General features: G+C 40.0%; 1 protein-coding gene across 3 annotated transcripts in view; it reads right to left on the reverse strand.

Annotated features, from left to right (window-relative positions):
* The window catches only part of LOC142102213 (cytochrome P450 2B1-like), a 35,117-nt gene extending 16,436 nt beyond the window's left edge, over nt 1-18,681 (reverse strand). Inside the window, exons 1-7 of one of the 3 annotated variants that reach the window (XM_075186926.1) lie at nt 18,496-18,681; nt 15,132-15,309; nt 10,693-10,855; nt 10,089-10,238; nt 8,126-8,286; nt 6,428-6,604; nt 4,005-4,146 (exon numbers count right to left, since the gene is read on the reverse strand). In XM_075186926.1, coding sequence (XP_075043027.1) covers nt 4,005-4,146; nt 6,428-6,604; nt 8,126-8,286; nt 10,089-10,238; nt 10,693-10,855; nt 15,132-15,308 — 970 coding nt within the window. In that variant the 5' untranslated portion in view covers nt 15,309; nt 18,496-18,681. Of the gene's footprint in view, nt 1-4,004; nt 4,147-6,427; nt 6,605-8,125; nt 8,287-10,088; nt 10,239-10,692; nt 10,856-15,131; nt 15,817-18,495 lie in introns of those variants that run through there. The other 2 variants (XM_075186925.1, XR_012679226.1) reach the window with 2 other exon arrangements.
* Nucleotides 18,682-22,185: the final 3,504 nt, after the last annotated feature.

The following is a 22,185-nucleotide window of genomic DNA, read 5'->3' on the forward strand; positions in this document are numbered from 1 at the left end:
AACACTAACATTGCAGCCATGGCGTCTGTGATTCGCTTGGCGACTGGGTGACTGCTGTCATATTTGCTTCCCCTCGCAAATGATTGTTTCACAGTTAATTGCTGAAATGTAGGACTGCTCATTTTATTCACCTGCCTCTGGGATGACGATTCACCCCCAGCAGCAGCAACAGCAGCAACAGGACTAACGCTTTCTTCAGAGGAATCAATAATAGTGCCGGAGTCATCCAGCCTTAAGTGGGATGCCGGGCTAACTCCGAGCGCTACTGAGGATATTGATGAGGATGGTGTGGTGGGTGTATTTTGTAGCCGTCGGTATGTCGGTGAGCGGAGGGTCTTAGCTGATGAGGGAGTGCTTGTATTCTTTTGGGAAGAACTTTCAGCTTTTCCCAACACTTTGCCATGAACTCTCGTTAAATGGCGTAACATAGACGAGGTTCCAAGATGGTTAAGGTCCCTCCCTCGACTGACTGTGGCTTCACATACACTACAAATGGCTATACAATTGTTGTCTGGATTTGGGTAGAAATAATTCCACACATAAGAAGTGGATTTTTTTGTTTTATGCCCAGGCATGACAATGGCCTTTTTCTTGTCACGTGCCAGAACTGCTGCCACTGGTGCAGGACTTACACAAACAACCTCATCCTCATCAACATCCTCATTAGCGCCCTCGTCGCCTACACAAATCTCCCCCTCATCCTCTTCTAATTCCAAAGTGGCATCCTCAATTTGGGTATCACCGGCTACACTCGGGCTATTAAGGCACACATCAGCAGAATGCTCACGATTAGACATCCCACTGTTGGATGGACTCTCCACAGGGATTGTTGTCATTTGTGAATCAGAGCAAATATTCTCCTGTAATGCCTCACTGGTATCTTGCAGCTCAGCTTTGACGCGTAACAGTAGTTGTGCACCAATTGTAGCCTGGGTAACTTTTTGGGATCTGCCACTAATAGCCAAAGGTGAAGGCCTCATTCTCTCTTTGCCACTGCGTGTGTAGAATGGCATGCTTGCAATTTTTTTTTTATCGTCACTTAACTTTTGCTCAGTTACACTTCTTTTTCGCTTCAATACAGTAAATTTTTTTTTGGTTTTTGTTTTTTGCACTAATTTGAAAACACTCTGTTGTTTGACATCGCCTTGGCCAGATGACGTACTGGGAACACTAACATCAGGACTGGTGACAGAACCTGGTTGCTCATTTAGATCATATGTGGACTGCTTTGAATCCATTCTGAGCGCAAACCACTGAGGAGTGCTAAAAATTATTGAGTAGATACTGCTGACAGATATGACTTTTGACAGCCAGAAATATTAATGCACAATTAGGGAGGACACCCCAAAAACACTGAGGAGTGCTAAAAATTATTGAGTAGATACTGCTGACAGATATGACTTTTGACAGCCAGAAATATTAATGCACAATTAGGGAGGACACCCCAAAAACACTGAGGAGTGCTAAAAATTATTGAGTAGATACTGCTGACAGATATGACTTTTGACAGCCAGAAATATTAATGCACAATTAGGGAGGACACCCCAAAAACACTGAGGTGTGCTACAAATTATTAGTAGATACTGCTGACAGATATGACTTTTGACAGCCAGAAATATTAATGCACAATTAGGGAGGACACCCCAAAAACACTGAGGAGTGCTAAAAATTATTGAGTAGATACTGCTGACAGATATGACTTTTGACAGCCAGAAATATTAATGCACAATTAGGGAGGACACCCCAAAAACACTGAGGAGTGCTAAAAATTATTGAGTAGATACTGCTGACAGATATGACTTTTGACAGCCAGAAATATTAATGCACAATTAGGGAGGACACCCCAAAAACACTGAGGAGTGCTAAAAATTATTGAGTAGATACTGCTGACAGATATGACTTTTGACAGCCAGAAATATTAATGCACAATTAGGGAGGACACCCCAAAAACACTGAGGAGTGCTAAAAATTATTGAGTAGATACTGCTGACAGATATGACTTTTGACAGCCAGAAATATTAATGCACAATTAGGGAGGACACCCCAAAAACACTGAGGAGTGCTAAAAATTATTGAGTAGATACTGCTGACAGATATGACTTTTGACAGCCAGAAATATTAATGCACAATTAGGGAGGACACCCCAAAAACACTGAGGAGTGCTAAAAATTATTGAGTAGATACTGCTGACAGATATGACTTTTGACAGCCAGAAATATTAATGCACAATTAGGGAGGACACCCCAAAAACACTGAGGAGTGCTAAAAATTATTGAGTAGATACTGCTGACAGATATGACTTTTGACAGCCAGAAATATTAATGCACAATTAGGGAGGACACCCCAAAAACACTGAGGAGTGCTAAAAATTATTGAGTAGATACTGCTGACAGATATGACTTTTGACAGCCAGAAATATTAATGCACAATTAGGGAGGACACCCCAAAAACACTGAGGAGTGCTAAAAATTATTGAGTAGATACTGCTGACAGATATGACTTTTGACAGCCAGAAATATTAATGCACAATTAGGGAGGACACCCCAAAAACACTGAGGAGTGCTAAAAATTATTGAGTAGATACTGCTGACAGATATGACTTTTGACAGCCAGAAATATTAATGCACAATTAGGGAGGACACCCCAAAAACACTGAGGAGTGCTAAAAATTATTGAGTAGATACTGCTGACAGATATGACTTTTGACAGCCAGAAATATTAATGCACAATTAGGGAGGACACCCCAAAAACACTGAGGAGTGCTAAAAATTATTGAGTAGATACTGCTGACAGATATGACTTTTGACAGCCAGAAATATTAATGCACAATTAGGGAGGACACCCCAAAAACACTGAGGTGTGCTACAAATTATTTAGTAGATACTGCTGACAGATATGACTTTTGACAGCCAGAAATATTAATGCACAATTATGGGGGACACCCCAAAAGCGCTGGGGAGTGCCAAATATGAAGAAAAAATAATAAACCTCTATCCTCCTCTCTGCACTAGCGATTTTGGTTAGAGCAATTGCAAGAACAATATGGTATTCTCTGTCCCTGCTCTAATTAGCCTATGACTACACCCTGCTCTCTCCCTCTGTCAAATGGCGATGGATTGCTGTGGAGGCGTGTATTTATAAAGTTGAAGTATCGCGAGAACCGAGTCCCGAGATCCGACGACGTCACAATGACGTTCGGCCTCGATTTGGATTCGGAATGGGCGGGAGAGTACCGAGCTGCTCAGCTCGGTACTCGGATACCCAAAGTTCGGGTGGGTTCGGTTCTCGGAGAACCGGACCCGCCCATCTCTAATATTTACTAAACAAATGCAGCTTGGCTTGGTGGCATAGCTGCCATTTTATGAAATTATTTTAAAATAATTCTATCTTTTTCAAAACTTTATTTTAATATTTTGCTACTAGCAATACTCTGGTCAATTTTGGGAACACTCTACATATTTTAATCAAATTAATAAAAATAATGTTTTAATATATGTTCATGTTGTACTAATCACTGAGTGCCCCATCTAAACACGTTTTCTTCTCTTTCGTTTTTCTTGTTGTTATATTAAATATACATGTACTGGGTGCACCACCCGATATAAAGTACTGCTATATTGGAGGCAGCTATAAATTAAGATCGGGAATGTGAAAACTTAGTGTGGTGGTAACTATTCTGACATTCTCTATTTAGAACAGATAAGAAATTTGCCTTCTAATAAAATTGCGTTTCCTTACTCTTCTCTGGCAGTAATAATTAAGGAATGTAAACGGGCATCTACAAAACAGATTTATAATTCTTTTTCAGTAAGATTTTAATATGGACAATCTAGGTCAAATTTTTAGTGCAGTCCATAATAAGGGCATATTTGTTTAATTAGGTTTAATTGCAATTGGACTGAACCAGTGATGTTCTGCATGATAGATATATTTAAATGGATCATAAGACCAGCCCATATTGGACAAAAATAGAAAGATCTTATGTCTTATTTCAGACTCTTTACCTTTAATATGTGGATACTTCATTAGGATCAGAAGCGAATAACTCAATGTGCTGCTGACGGATTCCTGTCCTGCGAAAAATATATCCAGTGCTGACGAAAGTAAGTTTGGCAGGTTAAATTCTGTGTGTGGGTTCTTGCTTTCCTAAAAATCATGCAACAAGAACAACAACAATGAATAATAAATATTATAACCTATACACAACGGGGATAGTCATTTTATAGACGGAACCAAAATTCATGAAAATCCATCCTGAAACACTCCATGGTCAAGTATTCAAGCTTCTGGAGCATAGGTGAGAGGGACAGGGGAGAAAATGTTGCAGGGGTAAAAATTGGGAGGGACAGGAAAGAAGATGGTGAAGGGGGATAGGCGAGATGTACAGAGTAGAAGATGGTGCAGGGGGATAAATGAGAGAGCCAGGGGAGAAGATGGTGCAGGTGGATAGGTTCGAGGTACAGGAAAGAAGATGATGCAGATGGATAGGTGAGAGAACCAGGGGAGAAGATGATGCAGGAGGATAGGTAAGAGGTACAGGAAATAAGATGATGCAGGGGGATAGGTGAGAGAGCCAGGGGAGAAGATGATGCAGGGCGATAGGTAAGAAGGACAGGGGAGAAGATGATGCAGGGGGATAAGTAAGGGGTAAAGTGTGATGAAAGAGACAACTCAAGAATGGGATGCAGCCACCATTTTGAGAAAAGTTGATAATGTTTTTTTAGTGTTAGATAAGTATATAAACGCACTTAGTGAAAAGGGGGGAGTACTACAGAGAAAACATACCAGATGGAGAAGAGGGACATATGTTTGAGCAACCTGTGGCACTCTAGTTATTATTGAACTACAAGGCAGGTATGGATGGACATGTTTGGACATGTAGTTAGAGAGCAAATAAAAATCTACACAATGCCAACATTAATGGTAGAGGGGCATATACTTTAGGCCTGGCAATATTACAGTAGCCAATGTGTCAAATGACTCCTGATGCCAAACTATTTTTATATAATTTTTATTGCGTATTCAATCATATGTTCATCTTCCCTGGATTCTTAAACAGAGAGTTGGATCACAGATACTACTTTTGTTTTAATGAAGGATGCTTGGGAATTAACAGACACAGATATTGGTGTGGGGCTGGATCAATTGAACAGAGAGGGGACAAGAGTTTAATAAAAAAAAAAAAAAATCAAACTATCAAATTCCATTCACTTATATTTTCCATACCGCCTCTGGTAAATTTTCCCCTTCTAACCACTGCTTCTAATACAAAAAAAAAAACTGGTCCTGAATTGATCAACTAAGAAAAAGAGAGAAAATATTCCCAATAGGACATTATTGGGTCATAAAAAAATGTTTGTTTTAAACATAAAACAAATATTTTATTATAATAAGCAATTAAAATGTTATGTCAGATATCCACTGCCCATCCTAGTATTACTGTCAAATATTAAAAAAGTATAATTTGTGAAAAGTACGCAATATTTAGTACACAAAAAATTTATTAAATTAAAATCCCTTTTGGTTGGTCATATAGAGATTTCTACTTCTAATGTGATATCATTTATTTATTTATTTTTATAAAATAAGTTATTTTCCTTTCAAGTAAAAAGTGCATTTCCTAACAGGTTACAAATAAATAAATTGTTTATCCTAAAAGCATCATGATTATATGATTCAATATTCATCTTTCTGTTATGGGAAATCAGTTTAGAAAATGGAGATTCAGGGAAGGTTTTAAATGTGGCACCCTGAATATATAGTTTTGTTTCATGGGCGAGGGACTCACATACAGGAGATGCCTTTATGACGACACTGCAGGAGAGCTTATAGATTGTTTGTTTTTGAGTGCCAGACAACATTTTCCTTTAATTTGCACATTGGTCTCAATTGTCCTTGGCTGTCGTCTCAAATGATTTTAGTCACTTGAACACATTTCATTAATTTAAAGTAGTGCGCCTTCTCCTTTTTACTAAAATATTTCCAAAGTCTTTCGTACTTATTTGCAATGACTGTGACCTAAATTTTCACATATGAAATTTAGGTAAATAAGTAAGACAAACTTAGGAACATGAACAATATTTTGTAAATAAGTTTCAGTATTTTCTGGCATGGAAGTCAATATATAAAGATGTCTGAACTGATCACCGGTAATGTCATTAATTTTAGTTCAGCACACCAAATTACTGCTTCCATTGTGTGTAGATAACATGGAGAAATAAATGTAGGTTTAATTAAATACTGGAGCATTATATTATGGCTGGCAAGACAAAAATAGTAAATATACTAATATTTTTTATAGTAAAAAACATAATTATTCTACTTAACTCATTGATAAATGTCAGCACAAAGACAAATTTTATATCTTAATTAACTTTATTAGACCAAATTGTCTTTAATTGTGTAAATAACGCATTTGAATTATAACCTGTTGCATCTTCAAGAGGAACGCATCAACGTAATCTCGGGGTGAGGAAGGGTCAAACGTTGCCTCATGTTCTCGTACTATATCTTCTGCATAGTCCAGCTGTGCTTGGTAGTTTTCTCCCAGCTTGTGGTGTGGGCCTGGCAGATGGTTCATCAATGAGGGTATGAAATTGTACAGCTAAGAAAATAAAAGCATCAAAAGCATCTTCAACGACACCGAGAAAAACTGTTAAACTCTTTAGCATAGTCATGTGTAAATTCAACTCTGACATCTTAACCCATCGGAAAACAAGTGCAACAGTGACTACTAGGAGATCTGTGAGTAATGGAGCTGAAGAAGTGAGGAGTAGGCAAGGGGTAGTTATATTGGATACAATAAATAATTCTAAAATAGTCACTAGCCAGATAGAGTAAGGCTGGGTAGATACTACAGAAAATTTCTCCTGATGCGATATCAGTAATGATTTTATAAACGAATAAGCCCCGATCAGCATGCCGATTCATGTGTACACACTATATATACTTTTTACAACATTTATCTTCAGATCTGTGCTCTTCATCTGTCATAACCATTGGCTGAAAAGACTAACTCTGCACACTCCATAGAGATCTATGGATACTGCCAGTTCGGAGACAATACACACTGTAGAATGGGAATGACATTGTTCCATCGTTAAACGCAACTATACCCATAGCTGCCTACTCTGGTAGACTCCCGGATTATGGGGTGACCAAGTAAGCACATCTCCAATGACCACTTCCCTGATAGAAGGTGGATGGGGTCCATCATCATTAACAATTATTTTCATATTCTGTAGCACTTTATAATTGGGAACATATTAATAAAACTACTGGCCAATATGGACGGAAGGGCCATGACAAGAACCCGTCATCATGCCCCAAACAGTAACCACCTAATAACGGGGCCAAAACAACATAAATGCTTCACCACGCCCCTGCTGCTCTGTGGGGCAGATTCAGTTGACGTGTTACTCTTGAAAGCAAAATGCTGATCGCTTAAGTGCGCACTATTACCATTAGTATGGTAATATCAATGCTGATTTTTGCTCGCGGCTCAGGGAGCCGCAAGCAGAAATCCATATTAAAATTATGTAGTAACAGTAATAAAGTTCAGGCTGCGTTACTCTCAAGAGTAACACAGTCGATTGAATCTGCCCCTGTGTGTACAGAGTTGTGTCTGGCCTTTCACATGATTTCCCTATGACTATTTGCAGTGAGTCACATTATCAAGTAGGGTACTTAGACTTATGGATCTACTATTAACTTTAACACTGTCAAGCTGCATCTCTACCTAGAGGTTGGTGTGACATACACAGATAAGTATGCTTTTTGCGTCAAACTCTAATTAAGGCCCTTTATTTTCCATGGTTATATTTTAAAATAAATCTATGTACATATCTATTTTCCAATTAACTATTCACTATTGGGTTTATTTCATTTAACTGTGCTACATGTTCTATAAACATGCCACATTTAAAACATCAAATATGTATGTATTTGTGTTAGTTACCTGAGTTACACCAATTGTCTGTTATGTGTCTTTCTACAGAGTAGCAAAATAAATAGGTCTTGAAACTTTTACAAAGAATTCTTATAATACAAGTAAAATACATTTGTATTAATAGTCGTTTCTTGGCGTAAAAGAGTTGTTAAGCTGGGTCATAAAAACACTTATTACCTGAACCCAAATATTGTCCAGCCTCCTAAGATTCTCGGCTACAAGGTCCAGCAGAGTTTGCAACTTTGGATCAGTGTATTCAAACCGGTTTCCGAAGATGACTGAACAGACGACATTTGAGACTGAGCGGCGGATGAAGAAAGCCGGCTTGTACAAAGAGCCTTGAAGACAAAAAAGCTGGATTACTAACTTCACTAGGCGGTGAAACTGATAAAGGCTGCTCCTAGTAGCTAAGACCAACAAAAGACGGAGACAAAAATCTCCTATAAAAATGGTACTTCCAGTAGCTGGAATATTTTCAGAAAAAGTTTACGGATTATATCTGACCTTGATCCCAAATAATGGACACACACACATGCTTGTATGTTGTTTGTGGCACAGTTACTGAACCACTGGAAAAGTAGCTAAGGGGATCAAAACATCGAAATTGGGAACCATGGCCAGGAAACTCCCCAGACCTTATTCCCATTGAGAACTTGTGGTCAATCCTCAAGAGGTGGGTGGACAAACAAAAACCCACAAATTTTGACAGACTCCAAACATGGATTAGGCGAGAATGGGCGGTCATCAGTCAGTATGCGGCCCAGAAGTTGATTGACAGCATGCTGCAGTAAATCAGTCTGGCTTGCCATTATCATGTAAGATATCCCATGTTGCCAGATGCAAGTAATAAATCCTCTCTCTCCGCCTCCTCAATATTTGCCTATTTGGCTCTTACTGTAATACTGATGGAGGCTAGTCTATTCACTTTTTGTTGAGGTGGGAAATAATAACTTATTAATAGGAACAAATTATTTGATGGCAGGGGCTATTAAATTTAACAGTATCTTCATAGTAATGACACTTCATTTAAATTGGGGTGATAGGACCATTTATTTTATGATGTTGTGGTTTTGGTGCTATTAATTGAATGTGGGAGCTGAGTTTGGGGAGAAGGGGGATATTTATCAAATGTGAATATTAATTATTTAAAGCCTTGACAGTGTGTGGGCTGAGTGGGGGGGGGGGACTAATTATTAAACATGAATACTATTAATTTAATGTTAGGGCTCTTGGAGGGATAAATATGTGTATTTAGTAAATGTGAATGTTATTCATTTAATGTTGGGGTATTGGGGGGGGTAGGTCTATTTATTAAATGTAAATAGTAATAATTTAATGTCAGGGCTGGATAGGGGAAATAGGTTTATATATTAAATGTGAATGCAATTAATTTTTTGTTGGGATAGTTGCAAGGATGGAGGCCTAATTATTAAATGTGGGCGCTATTAATTTAATATCAGGGCTGGCTTGGGGGTAGGGAAGCCCTGAAGGTTCACTCATTGCTAGACTTTCCATATTTCATGTACCTATCTTTTTTCCAAACAAGGATCCAACATTCCAGAATCCAGACAAGCAGCAACTGGGCAGCCGCAGGTAGTAAGAAGCTACAAGAAAAGGAAGGAGAGAGCAGGGCAGTCTACTGTTCTGAACAGTCAACTGTTCTGATTATGGTGGGGCTGTCCCAAATTTTGGGTGACTGACCCGCTCATTCAGAACTTTGCCCTTGATGCAGGGACAGTTGGGAGGTATGTCCTGCTTCACACTGCATTGCTCGCGAGGTGGGAGCTGCATTTGTTTAACAGTAGTGTACGCAACATTGCCCATGTAGTTGGAGCAGTTGAGAGGGGGTTGTAGAGCTGCCTATTGCTCACTACAATGATAGCCAGAACCCTTGCATGATGGTCATGCCCACTCTGGGATGAGTGATGTGGGTGTGTCAATGTTATTTTTGGAGGGGGGTGCTATAGCTCTCATGCAATTAAATTAATAAATAAATTATATGATTGATAGCATCTGCATTTTATGGTGTTGCTGTTTTTTTTTTTTCTATTTGCATCTTTAGACAGTGACTACATTTTGCAGGAACAGCAAGAGTAACAGAATACTTTTCATCTATCATGTATATGGTCACTGCTCCAACCTTGTGTTTCCTGAAATATCTCCAACAGGCACTGGATCTCCTCTTGAATCCGTTCCTCAATGCTTCTTTTACCCATCCCAAAATCCCGTAGAGTGGCTAGTGAGAACCGTCTCAGCACTTTCCAACGTTCCCCGTTACTAAATGCAATACCTGACACAGAGACCAGCAAAACTCAGTTTAGCATATTTTAAAGTTTCTGCTTTTGAACAGTAGATTTTACAACAGGAAAATGAAAATGATTGTTTATGCTATAGAAGAATGAAACTTAGCAGTACAGATTTTAGGTATAAAGTAGAATAACACAATCCTTTTCTCTTATGTTTGCACATTTACCAAACAAGGGTTCAGAATCTGCCAAAATTACAGAAAGAGGTCATTGAATACAATTGCCAACCCAACAGAATGGTTAATGAGAATTATATCCATTATACAGAGCAAGATAAGAGGTACTGAGAGCTACATCCAGTAAATAGAATTGGAAATGTTGCAATGTACAGTTTGTAAAGAATGAGAACATATTAGAACAAATACTGTGAATTACACCCAGTGTAAAATATATCACAGTTAGGAACAGTCTAATTTATTGTTTTGAGCAGCTACCGACCGTATCCCTTGCTGGTAATATCTACTATTGGGAGCTCTGCTCGGCCGCTGAATTTCTCTCCATGGTCCACTAGAGCTTCTTTTACAGCCTCGTACCCACATAGCACCACTGCAGGCTTCGGACCTATGTACAAGGTGTATACAGGTCCATACTTCTTACTGAGCTGTGAGAAGAGAGGTACTGGTCACAGATATATAACTGGAAATGAGTGGTTCAGATTCAGGTTAATCCGACAAATTGGAGTTTTACATATTCGAGTCTGAGTTGAATTGAAATTAGCTGTGTTCCCCCTTGAATAAGCATCAAACCATTATGTTCACTTGATTGGATATCTGACCTTGCAAGATTTGGGAGCCACCAACTCGGGCTTCTGACTTTCTGGAAACAGTAGCCCTGCTCAAGTCTCTGCATATTTGCCAACTTTTCATTATCTCCCTCTGGAAGATCCTGGTGGGGAGGTCAGTTGGCAAATGCAGAAGGGGACGATTGCATCATCAAAGCCTTGCTCCCTGCTGTGCAATGCTATGACTTCCAGCAACACACATCAGGGGGAGGGGCTATGATGATGCAAATCATGTCAATAAGCCCCACATCCACCTGTGATCCGGGAGGATGTCTGCGCTTCCAGGAGTCACGGAGGACTGCCTGAAATACACTAGCCTCCAGGAGAGTAGCAAGTATGTGCATAATGTTATATTAAAAGAAGAACTACAACACCCAGAAGCCCATGTACAGGTCACATAGCATCACTAGTCCAATCAGTGAGAAGTATCTGCTGTAACTTGTGGTGCTCTGTTACGGACCAGGTTATCTCCAGCTCTGACCACTACTAGCAACAGCTGTCTCTTTCTGGTGGTCAGAGCTATGGAGGGGAACCTGCCCATCAGCAGGACACCACATACTGCAGCAGTAACAGCATATTGACTATCTGAGACACTAGTAGTTGGGACATAGACATGGGTATAACAGTCAATCACCAGGCCCCATAATAAAGGCCCCAGCGATAAGCTCTGTAGGCTCATTGAGAATGCACAGGGGCTTGCACATGCAACCAGAAGCCACAAACCAGACCTTCACTACACATTCTCTGCCCCCTCCCACACACATACTCAGCACAGACAGAAGGGGTTGGGGTGATTGGAGAAGACAGACCAGGGACTGAAAAGTAATCCACCCCCCAAAAAAAGAAAACCCGGTAGCCTACATATGTGCTTGCTCCCAAAGCCATAAACAGTGTCCCTTGTTCAGAAAAGGCTCACAGTGGACCCTGATGCAGAGGACACAGCCACAATGGTCTGGAACTATTAAAGCAGGGGATGGAGGTTGACTGAGGCTGAGGAGGCCAGACGAGCCCACCTATACTCTCAGGGACACCAGCTCTTCTGGTATACGCCAGATTGTCTGCCTTTAATGGTGCCAGCTATCGGGCACTACTTTGGTTCTATCCAGACACACCTCACACAGAAAAATGCAGTTATATACAATAGCTGGGTTATTAAAATGTGCCAATATGACACATGAAGTATGAGAATCCCGCTGTCGCCTTTTATGACATGAATGAGGCCCCAACAAAAAGTACTTTAAAACGGTCATTGATTAAGGGGATATTTCAATAGCTACAGCAGGCAGAGCATTGACGTAAACTTTGTACTTTACTCTGCAGAGCCCGACATCAGTCTCTCTCTGCATAAACTATCTGCACAGACATCCTTCCAAAAATCTGGATGAAAAGTGTAAACAGTTTATGTAAACTGTGCGCACAGCAGTGGAGTCTTAAACTAACCAAATAAAGTCACAAGTAATGACCCCATCACATCATCCTGTGACGGTGTAGAATTCAGATCAATTTCTAGATATTAAGAATTGCAAAGTTATAGTTTATATTACTAGTCTACAAATAAACATATGGGCCTGATTTATTAAGGAAAGTAAAGCAAAAAAAGGAGTAACTTTGCACCTTGGCAAAACCATGTTTCATTGGAGGTGGAGGTAAATATAAAATGGCGGATTTATAGTTGGATAGGTCATGTCCTAGATCAACTTTAAATTTCAGTGTACAAATAAAGCTATCAAGTATTTTTGTGCTACATGAAAAAACAGACAGTATTTAATTTATGTACAAAATAATAAACTAATTTGCACCCCTTGCATTGTAGCATGGTTTGTCCAGGAGAAAATTTACTCCTTTTTTGCATTACTTTCCTTAATAAATCAGGCCCCATATGTTCAATTGTTGGAATATATACTATCTACAAGCAGCTAAATATAAAACACTTATCTACAACTAGTTAAGCTATTTTAGAAATGTATATAGAGTAGAGGCTAGTTTTAGATCCCTGCAAGTCAAAGTTCCTCTAGGCGGTTCCTACGGCTGTATGTATATTGCAGAACAATGAGATTCTATTACAGAAAACAGTTTTAGTAATTTTAGGTTGCAAAGAGTAATAGATCACTTCCTCCTTAAGCCGGCACCATTGCGCTGCTGACAAGAGGTGATCTGTCTCTCGTTAAAGAGGATTTTTTTGCCAAGGCTCACCAATGAGCACTGGTATGTTACATAGCGGCCGTACTGCATTTTGTATCTCTGTAACTTACAGCGATACAAAATGAGAGTTATCACCGCCCACTAACCACTTATGGTAATTATATTCCTTAAGACACTGTTTCACAACTCCAGTCTTCCGGGACCCCTAACAGTGCAGGTTTTCCAGGTGACCAGTGAAATAATTATACCACCTGTGGATCTTTCAAAATGTGTCAGTTTGTAATGAATACACCTGTGCTCCAGCAAAGAGATATAGAAAACATGTACTGTTAGGGGTCCCTGAGGACTGGAGTTAGGAAACACTGCCTTAAGGTATATTTTTCATTTCTTATCGCAATAAGAAATTAAATAACGTGGGAATTTATTAAAATTTATTCCGATAGAAGCATGCCCAACCAATACTCTATAGTAAAGTGATTGCAATGCTCTCCCCATAGGTTACAACAGTTAATGCCATCCTCACTTGGCGTTAGCTTCTGTGTTAAGCTCCGAATTTCAGAGATTGCAAAATTGGGCAAAATAGCAGTCTCCACAGACACCTACGGGGACTGGCTTTGCGACTGAAGAAGCTGAGGACCGATGCTCTATTAATAAATAGCCTGATCAAATCTTTACAACCTGTTAATGGCAATTTGGGACAGTTGTCGATTATGCTCTTTTCCAGGTATCAGACATTTATGCTCCTCCCTGTGTGCATTACCTTCTATACTGTTCTTTTTACTGCCTGCGCTCCCAAAATGTGTTAACCCCTTCTGCTCCTGTCCTTTTCCCCATGTGCTACCCATTCTGATCTCATGTACTCTCCTCTTGTCAAATGTGTAACTACTTCTTCTGTGCTCTCTTCCCAAGTCTGTGCTGTCTCCACATTTTAGTTAACAGCTGCGCTGTGCTCTCCTCCCAAAATATATTAACCCCTCTAGTGTGCACTCCCTGTGCGTATTAGCCCCTCTGCTGTGCTCTCTATTCATTTCTCTATTTTGCTGTCAATTTTCCTGCTTCTTTTAACCCCTGTAATGTGCAAGAAAAATATTTATATAGAGAAATATATGGTAGATATAGTATTAGAGATATTTTTCATAGCAGAGGCAGACTACTTGTAAGTAATTCAATTAAAGTACAATGCAACCAGCCTCTCTCAAGTAATTGTGGACAATAACCAGGCCCGGCGCTCCCATTAGGCAAGGTTAGGCACTTGCCTAGGGCGCCGGGCTCTGGAGGGCGCCCTCCAGAATGAAAATTACTTTAAAACTGTGTGGCGACCGCTGACCATACCTGTCACGGCCGCCGCACAGCATTCAGATGCACGGGGGAGGGGGGAAGAGGCTATTGCTCACCACCGCCGCCTCTCTGCTCCGTCTCCTCCCCTCCACTCACTAGTGTCAGTGAGTGGAGGGGAGGAGACGGAGCAGAGAGGCGGCGGTGGTGAGGTAAGGAAAGACGGGGTGAGGAGGGAGGAGGGCGCCGTTTTTGTGGGGGGGGGCGACGCCGATTTTTTTTTTGGGGGGGGGGGGGGCGCCGATTTTTTTCAAAATGCCTAGGGCGCCATGGACCCTAGCACCGGCCCTGACAATAACTGATGACAGTGAACTGCATACAGCTGCATAGCAATTGTACTGTAAATAGAATGTTCAACATCTCATCTGTCAAGGTATGGAAACGTTCATAGCTATAATTGTCAATGTGATTAAAGGCTCCATTCTAGAAGTCAACTTGTATTTTTGCTTTACCGGCCCTTTAAAAGATTACTATCCTTCAGTTCTCAAAAGAACTGACTAATAAAACACATCTGCTGTTAGCAACATTTTTTGTTCCCAGGAAGTGGTTGTCATTAGTATACAAACATGCTTGTTATTTATAGATTCTTAAACAGACAGAGCTACTAGCAGTAACTCACCTCCAGTATAGGTTTGTGTATCTCTCTACTCTTCAGCTGCAACAGGTTTCCCAGGATAGGCAGAGGTCTGGGGCCCGGAGGAAGGTTTCCTCTCCTCCCAAATATCTTCCTGATCAGAAGAAGCAGGAGGACAGCAGCTATGAGAGGCAGGCTTGAGAGCCCCAGGGGCCACTCCATTCTGTGTGCTCAGATAAAACAAAATAAGGAAGAGAGCTGTGTATACATTAGACAAGAGCCAGAGCTTATAGAAATCTGGAGGGTTCAAAGGAGCACTTCCTACGAGATGTCACACCCTTTGTTAACCTCTAAGTGCATAGTACAGTGGTATATTGATGTATAATTATGTCAGTGTAGTTACAATATGACTGCTTGTTACTGTATAGCGTGTGTGTTTTGTAACATCAGTGTCATGCAATTTCCTCTCTTTGTTTTATTGTTTGTTTGTTTATTGTAACACTGCTGATAATTCTGTTATATTATTGCACTTATGCACATTATTAGATATTTGCTATTAACTGTACCTGCTCATTATTTTGCTGTTTTTAAGGTGTGTTCCACTAGGGTCAGAGATAGCACCTTTTTGCTGCCAATCTTCAGCTCCTACATGTCTGTGTGCCACCAATTTTGAATTGGATGCGGGATTGTTCAAACTGTAGCCAATGAGATAATGTTCAAGTCCAGGGGTGCACTGGACCCAAAAAAACCAAACCAAACCAAAACACGAGAGAGAGCTGGTGGGCGCATGCGCAGCAGCTCCGTTTCGGCAGCGCTGTCCTATACAGCAGCCGCGGCGCTGTCAAAGAAGCGTCCGCGGCGGTGCTGTATACAATACAGCACCGCCGCGGACACTTCTTTGACAGCAGACATCATAAAGTGCATTTGGTATTCATATCTACAGTTTGTTACTTTTCAGTAATACAATATGAGTTCTCAGTAGAAATAAAATGGTAACTGCAATACTTCTATAGTAGAGATCCCTCAAGCAAACAATAATAAAATACTGCTAAACACAGATTTCTCCAATGCTTGTCACATGTAGCAGAACTCCAGCCTTTTTTGAGTGGTTTTTATAACAATACCAAACTCTTATAACTACTTTCCTATATGAGTCCATAAGCTTGGCTAACTATCCCTAAACTTATCTTTTAAAATGTAACGCAGTCCTGGAACAAGAGTATATTTCATTAAAGTTTGGGATCTCCCACCTGGTCCCTGAATAACTAAACTAATATGTACATTTTGCTCAGTCTTTCTAGTAAAACAGGAAGTATAATAAAACTATAGGGTACTTATCAAAACATTCCTTCAGGTCCAGTTTCAGGCGATCTCTTCAGACTCGGGGTATAGGTATTTAAAGTGGTGTGAAAGATGTCTTATCTCTTGCTTGTAACCTTTAATAATGTATTTTGTCTTGCTTCTGGCAATCTGATTTCTTTTTCCCACTCTGTTGGGTAAATTTCAGCCTGCTGCTCTATATATCGCTCTGTTCAGTCTCCTCTTGTCTCTCTCTTCTCAGTTCCAACTTCTCACTTCTGCCCCGTGTCCGTTCTCTTGCTTGTCACTTTCTTCCTCTCCTTCTCACTTTCAGCCTTCATTTTCTCTGGCCCCCTTTTTCCAGGACAACTGCCAGTTTTCAGTCATTCCTCTCACCTCTCACAAAGTATATAAAAGTTCCAAAAAAAATATTTTTTTATACGAATTCTCAAAACTAATGTAGGAAAGCTGCTACGGTTAACTACAGTTTAGGGTTCCTAACAATTAGTTCTCCTAGAGCTGTAGTATTGGGCATCAAGCCTGGGCATTGAACTTTTTGCTGCCACAATCAAAGTGAACCATTATATAAAAGGGATGCACTGTCAGGCGTAGGCCTCGCACTTCCCTCAGGTGCTGGGGACGGTCCCCTTTTCTCCAGGTGCAGCTGCATTTTGTTGCTTAGCAAAGGAACTCTTCTCCTCTTTCCTGGCTGGCGTCCTGCGGGCACATGAGCAGTTTGGCTGCATCTCCGCTATTGAGATCCATTATAGGTGGTCAGCTGCGCTTTGACCTCCAAATTTGCCTCCCACCAATTAGGGCCCTGCTTACTATATATATATAGAAGGCTCTTGCATCACTAAGGTGCCAGAGTACCAAGGTCCCCTCATGCTCCAGCACTCCAGGTTCTCTTCCTGCTTCCTGACTGATCTCCTGGCTTCTGACCCTGATCTTGGATTCTCCCTTAGGCTGCATTTTATCTCCTGGTTTGACCCCTGGGTTTCTGACTACTCTTCTGATTAAACCCTTTGTACCTCGATCCTGCACGACTTTGGACATTACTGCTACACGTTTTCACTTACTACTTCGTTGGTGGCTAGATTGGAGAACCTGCACCTCTCTAGCAGCAAAATCCAAACTCCCTTGCGGGGGTCCCTGGCGAAGAACAGAAACGTGTTAGACTCTGTGCCTCCAAGTTTAACTGTGTCAATACCAGCAAGTAGTCATCAGCTAAAACAAACTTGTGACATACACATTGGCCCCTCTCAATTAACTGTTGTTTCTTGCCGATGACGTTTTATTGACTCTTTCAAATCCCTTAATTTCCCTTCCTAACCTTTTTAAAGAGATCTTGATGCCAATAGTGGATTATTTGGCTACAAAACTAACAATTTCAAGTCTAAAGCCCTGGCTCTCAACATTCCTACCCCTCCTGCAAAGTCCCTTTAGGTAAATTTTGGTTTTCAATGGAGACCAATGTTGCCTCAATACCTTGACATCCAGATCACAAAAAAACTATAAGCAATTGTTCCAAGCAGGACTGTATTCATATGCCCAGTGCATAGCATCCCTAATACATTCACAATGCTCAGTAATGTATGCCAATGATGTCAATAACATTAAAAACAGTATCTGGTTTATTAACAATAAAAGTATTAATACAAATTAAATAAAAATATTGTGAAGGATAAAATTGGTATTGTCTTCTTTGCTTTCTTTTTATAAGTCTATTTAAAGATACAAGGTTGTTCATGAAGGCAACTTCAAGGCTTGTGCAACTGGAGACGAATAAGATGGCACAGAAGACGTGCATGGAGTACAATTGACAAGTGCCGGAACAAATTCTTTGAACACTGCCTCACAAAAAAGCTGCAAATCAGAAAGAATGGGATTTCTTGTCTCAATAACTACTTTTGTCAGCTATTATAGCTGACAATAGCTACAACAGACTGCTACAAGCTGTTCCTCTGAAGAAGTTGCCTGGGTGCAAGGAAACGCATCAGGAAGTAGTAAGAACAAACATTGGAAAGACCGCTTACTATTTACTTGGTGGCTAGTGTGTCCCAGCACCAAGGGGAGTGGAACAGTGTGATTTGGAGTCACAGAAAATTACCTTGATTCTGTCCAGAAGTATGCTGTGCTGTGAACTTTCACTTTATGTGGTCAGCTTGTGGATCCTATTAACATTGGTCCGTTTTTCCATTCTTCTCACCGTCAGCCCGATGCTCAGCCGAGGTAATCATAATAATGGGCATTATTGAACGGAGTCTAAATTAACAGCCACGGATTTCTGGACTGCAGTATAATCTACATATAATATGACTGCATCTAATAGAGTTTTCTTGAAGCTCCCTCTTGTGGACACATTGTAGAACTCAAGTGATCTTTTCTGAGTGTTGCAAAAAGACACAGATTAACAGCCCAAGTTTTAATTGTGAGTAACCTATTATATTGGAGTTAGTACAAGACTGTCATCTGGACTCTGAGCAACAAAACCCTAATGGGATATTAAACATTTGGGCTAAATTTATTGACTATACAGATATCTATTATCATATATTATTACAGGCATTGGATTCAGAAAGAAAGTATTTTTATTGCATTATTATATGGATGTCATTTTTTGATCACTATTAATGTGATATCAAAGTCACATGATTAATTATTAATAAAATGTTTACTTTTTATCATCGTGTTGATCTGACTAGTCTTTGCGCTGTCTATTGCTTTTTATTTTTGTTAGTTTAAGTCGGGTTATTCACAGCAAATTGACATATTCTGAGGTTGGTTCCAACAATTTCAGCGTCTTTTACAGATACAAGGAAAAATAATCTTGTGGCCTATAAATTAAAGTTAACTTTCCAGTTCATCCAGTGTTTCCTGGTGTCAATCCATTCCTGGGACACAGTCTTCTTTGAGCAGATCCTATTCTTGTACAAGATGCTAAGGGATTTGAAGATGAGGATGTCCTGGATATGTGTAGAAGGGGAGAAGTTTAATATCTTACTAGGTGGAAATGTTTTGGTCCAGAGGAATATTCCAAAGAGCCACTGAAGAAAATCCAGCTCCTAGACATCTATGAGGATTTCACCAAGCTCATTCAGACTTACTTAAGACCTTCAGCATGTAAAGGTTGCCTCTAAGGTGGTGGTGGTGGGGATCATTTATGTTTACTAGCCAAAGTCCACAAGGAGATTGACCAGGTCATTGGTTGAGACCGGACACCCAAGGTACAAGACAGACACCAGATGCCATCACAGAGGCTGTGATCCATGAAATACAACGATTTGTAGATCTGATCCCATTGGGTGTGCCACGGAAAACCACAAGAGACATAATGTATAGAGGGTACTCCATACCCAAGGTAGATGTTCTATGCCAAAATGATGGTGCATATTTACATTTAAAGATATTTAGATGTAGACTCTCTATTAATAGGTAGGTAGTTACAGAATGATGGATATTTTTTAACCTTAGGCAGAAAATGTCTTTCACTAATTACCTCTATTGTTAGTTATTATCCTGAAGCTATCAATTCCTTGAGTGTTGTTTCACATAAAGGTTTAACTATGATTTGTTGCACTCTGGGGACATATAATTTAACGGAGTTAACCCTAGAATGGTTAGAATATTTTACTGGACTTTAGGTACAAGTGGGAAAGGGGTAAAGGGGAGGACGCCTGCAATATAAGCCTGGAAACCCGCACGCAATTATCATTACTGACACATCGTGGTCATAACATCGGAAACTTTCTGTAGACCCACTTGTGTCCTGGCTCGGAATGTGGGCAGTAGTGAGCGGCATGGAGACTGCTCCTATATGCTACGCAATTGCCCCTTGGAGTGTGTTTGCTGTTTGGTGGTAAGAATCTTAACCCTGCCTTATTGTCCCATGTCCAGTGCTTTGCTAGATTGGGACTTTATACACTACTTAAGATTCCATGTGAATACCATTCTGATTTGTAGGTTTCTCTGTTTTTGGTACATTTTATATTCCTTATGCATATTATATCAGCTCCTTATGGACACCAAATAGGAAATTGTTTCTCTATTTTGTCTAATATAATACTGCAGATGCAAATTGTAGAAGAACATTGCATGAATGTGTGTGCACACATGTTGTTACCATTTCACTTTATATGACTTTTAATAAATTAGTCTATTATTGGATTTTGTTATTTACACTATTGTCTCTCATAAAAATGTGCTGTTTGTTTGTTTTTGTTTTTTGGATAATGTTGGCGTCTTTTTTATATTATATACTCCAGCCCTTATTGCGGCCCTGGTTCTAGGCATGTACATCGTGATTTTGAATACAATATGCACAAAATCGGCATATACGTGCCTTGATGAACCAGGCTCATGTATTTTTGATAGCCATCGTAGAGATTTCTGTATTCTACTAAAACTTTATTTTGTATTTACTAAATGGGGGAGCCGGCCTCATATTACAGAATAGTGTCTTCTCGTTTTATCTTTCTTTAAAGTGTTTTCATTTTTTTACGATTAAGAGTTATGGGCAGCCCTTTTGAGTGTTAGAAGACCACACATGGGGCACTTGAAGTGTATCAGGTTGCCTATCACTGGTTTAATTGGTTATTAAACCATTAGGCCAGTGGTATTGTGAAGGGCCCCAGTGCTGACAGGGAGGGGTAACTGCAATTTTTTTGTACCCGAGGGCATTAGGAGACTGATACAAAAGTTCTTTACCATCCAGACTCCATTACTAAGATATTTTATGGTGGTCTCTTTTCATGGTGGGCCCTGCTAAATTCCTATTCCTACAGTACAGGTACAGATAATTGCTGCTATAGAAAATATCCTCTTCCAGCAATTATATTTCTCATCCGTCGCCCCCAATACTAGTTAACCTAGCATCGGCTTGTGATTGGCTGAGTGGCTATTGACCCTTCTGATCAATTGACACACATTCAGTACTGGGTGCCCCCAACAAAGCAGTTGCCATTGCAGAGTATTGTTTTTTTATATTTTATTACCACTGGATTTCCAAGAAAGTAGATTCCTATTTGACTGCGTTGTATAAGATTATGTTTTTTTTTTTCAAATTGGAAAAGAGGGGCTTCTGTGAGTCCTTATTTTAATTTAAGTTTATTTTTAAAAATATAGGCATGCTGGGCTGGTAGCTTTTGGAGGGGACTCACAGATGTTATTTTGCAGGCCCCACCCCCCACAGAGGCCCCAGAACTGCTTTGACCAGGTTGGTCCTTGTTCAAAATAGGACAGGGAAACTGTGACTTTCCCTGTTATGATGTGACCAGCCCAGCCTGCCTTTGCTGCACTGTAGGCCAGATTATCTGCTCTGGACACATGTAGGTGCCCTTTTTTAGGGCAACTCAAAATATGTGATGCAAAAACACAAGCAATATATCTGGGCATATATTACGTCCAGCTCTAAATGAAGCCCTTAGTGTGCAATCTTCAGATTAGCATTTATGGACTTGAGCAAGCAACCAGTGCCTGGAATGGGAACAATAAACAAAGTCTCCTTGCACTGGGGACTCACCAGGACCAAATCCTTTATACAGAAAGCAAGACAACAATACATGGATACATATTTTGCTACACATGGATAATATGCTTATATGTTATGAGCAAAAGGGGGCAATTGCATTGTTCAAATATTGAGCCAACATCAGGAGATCAAAGATTTAAGAAATGTCATGTATGATCTCAGAATCCCTTAATCATAAAAACAAAATTCAGGAAATGATGACCTGTTATGGATAGAAGGAGACAAAGGATGGGGGAGTTCCTATGGAATTTGAATACTTAAAAGATGAAA

The sequence above is a fragment of the Mixophyes fleayi genome, chromosome 9, assembly GCF_038048845.1.
Source record: "Mixophyes fleayi isolate aMixFle1 chromosome 9, aMixFle1.hap1, whole genome shotgun sequence".
In the NCBI taxonomy this organism is placed as follows: domain Eukaryota; kingdom Metazoa; phylum Chordata; class Amphibia; order Anura; family Limnodynastidae; genus Mixophyes; species Mixophyes fleayi.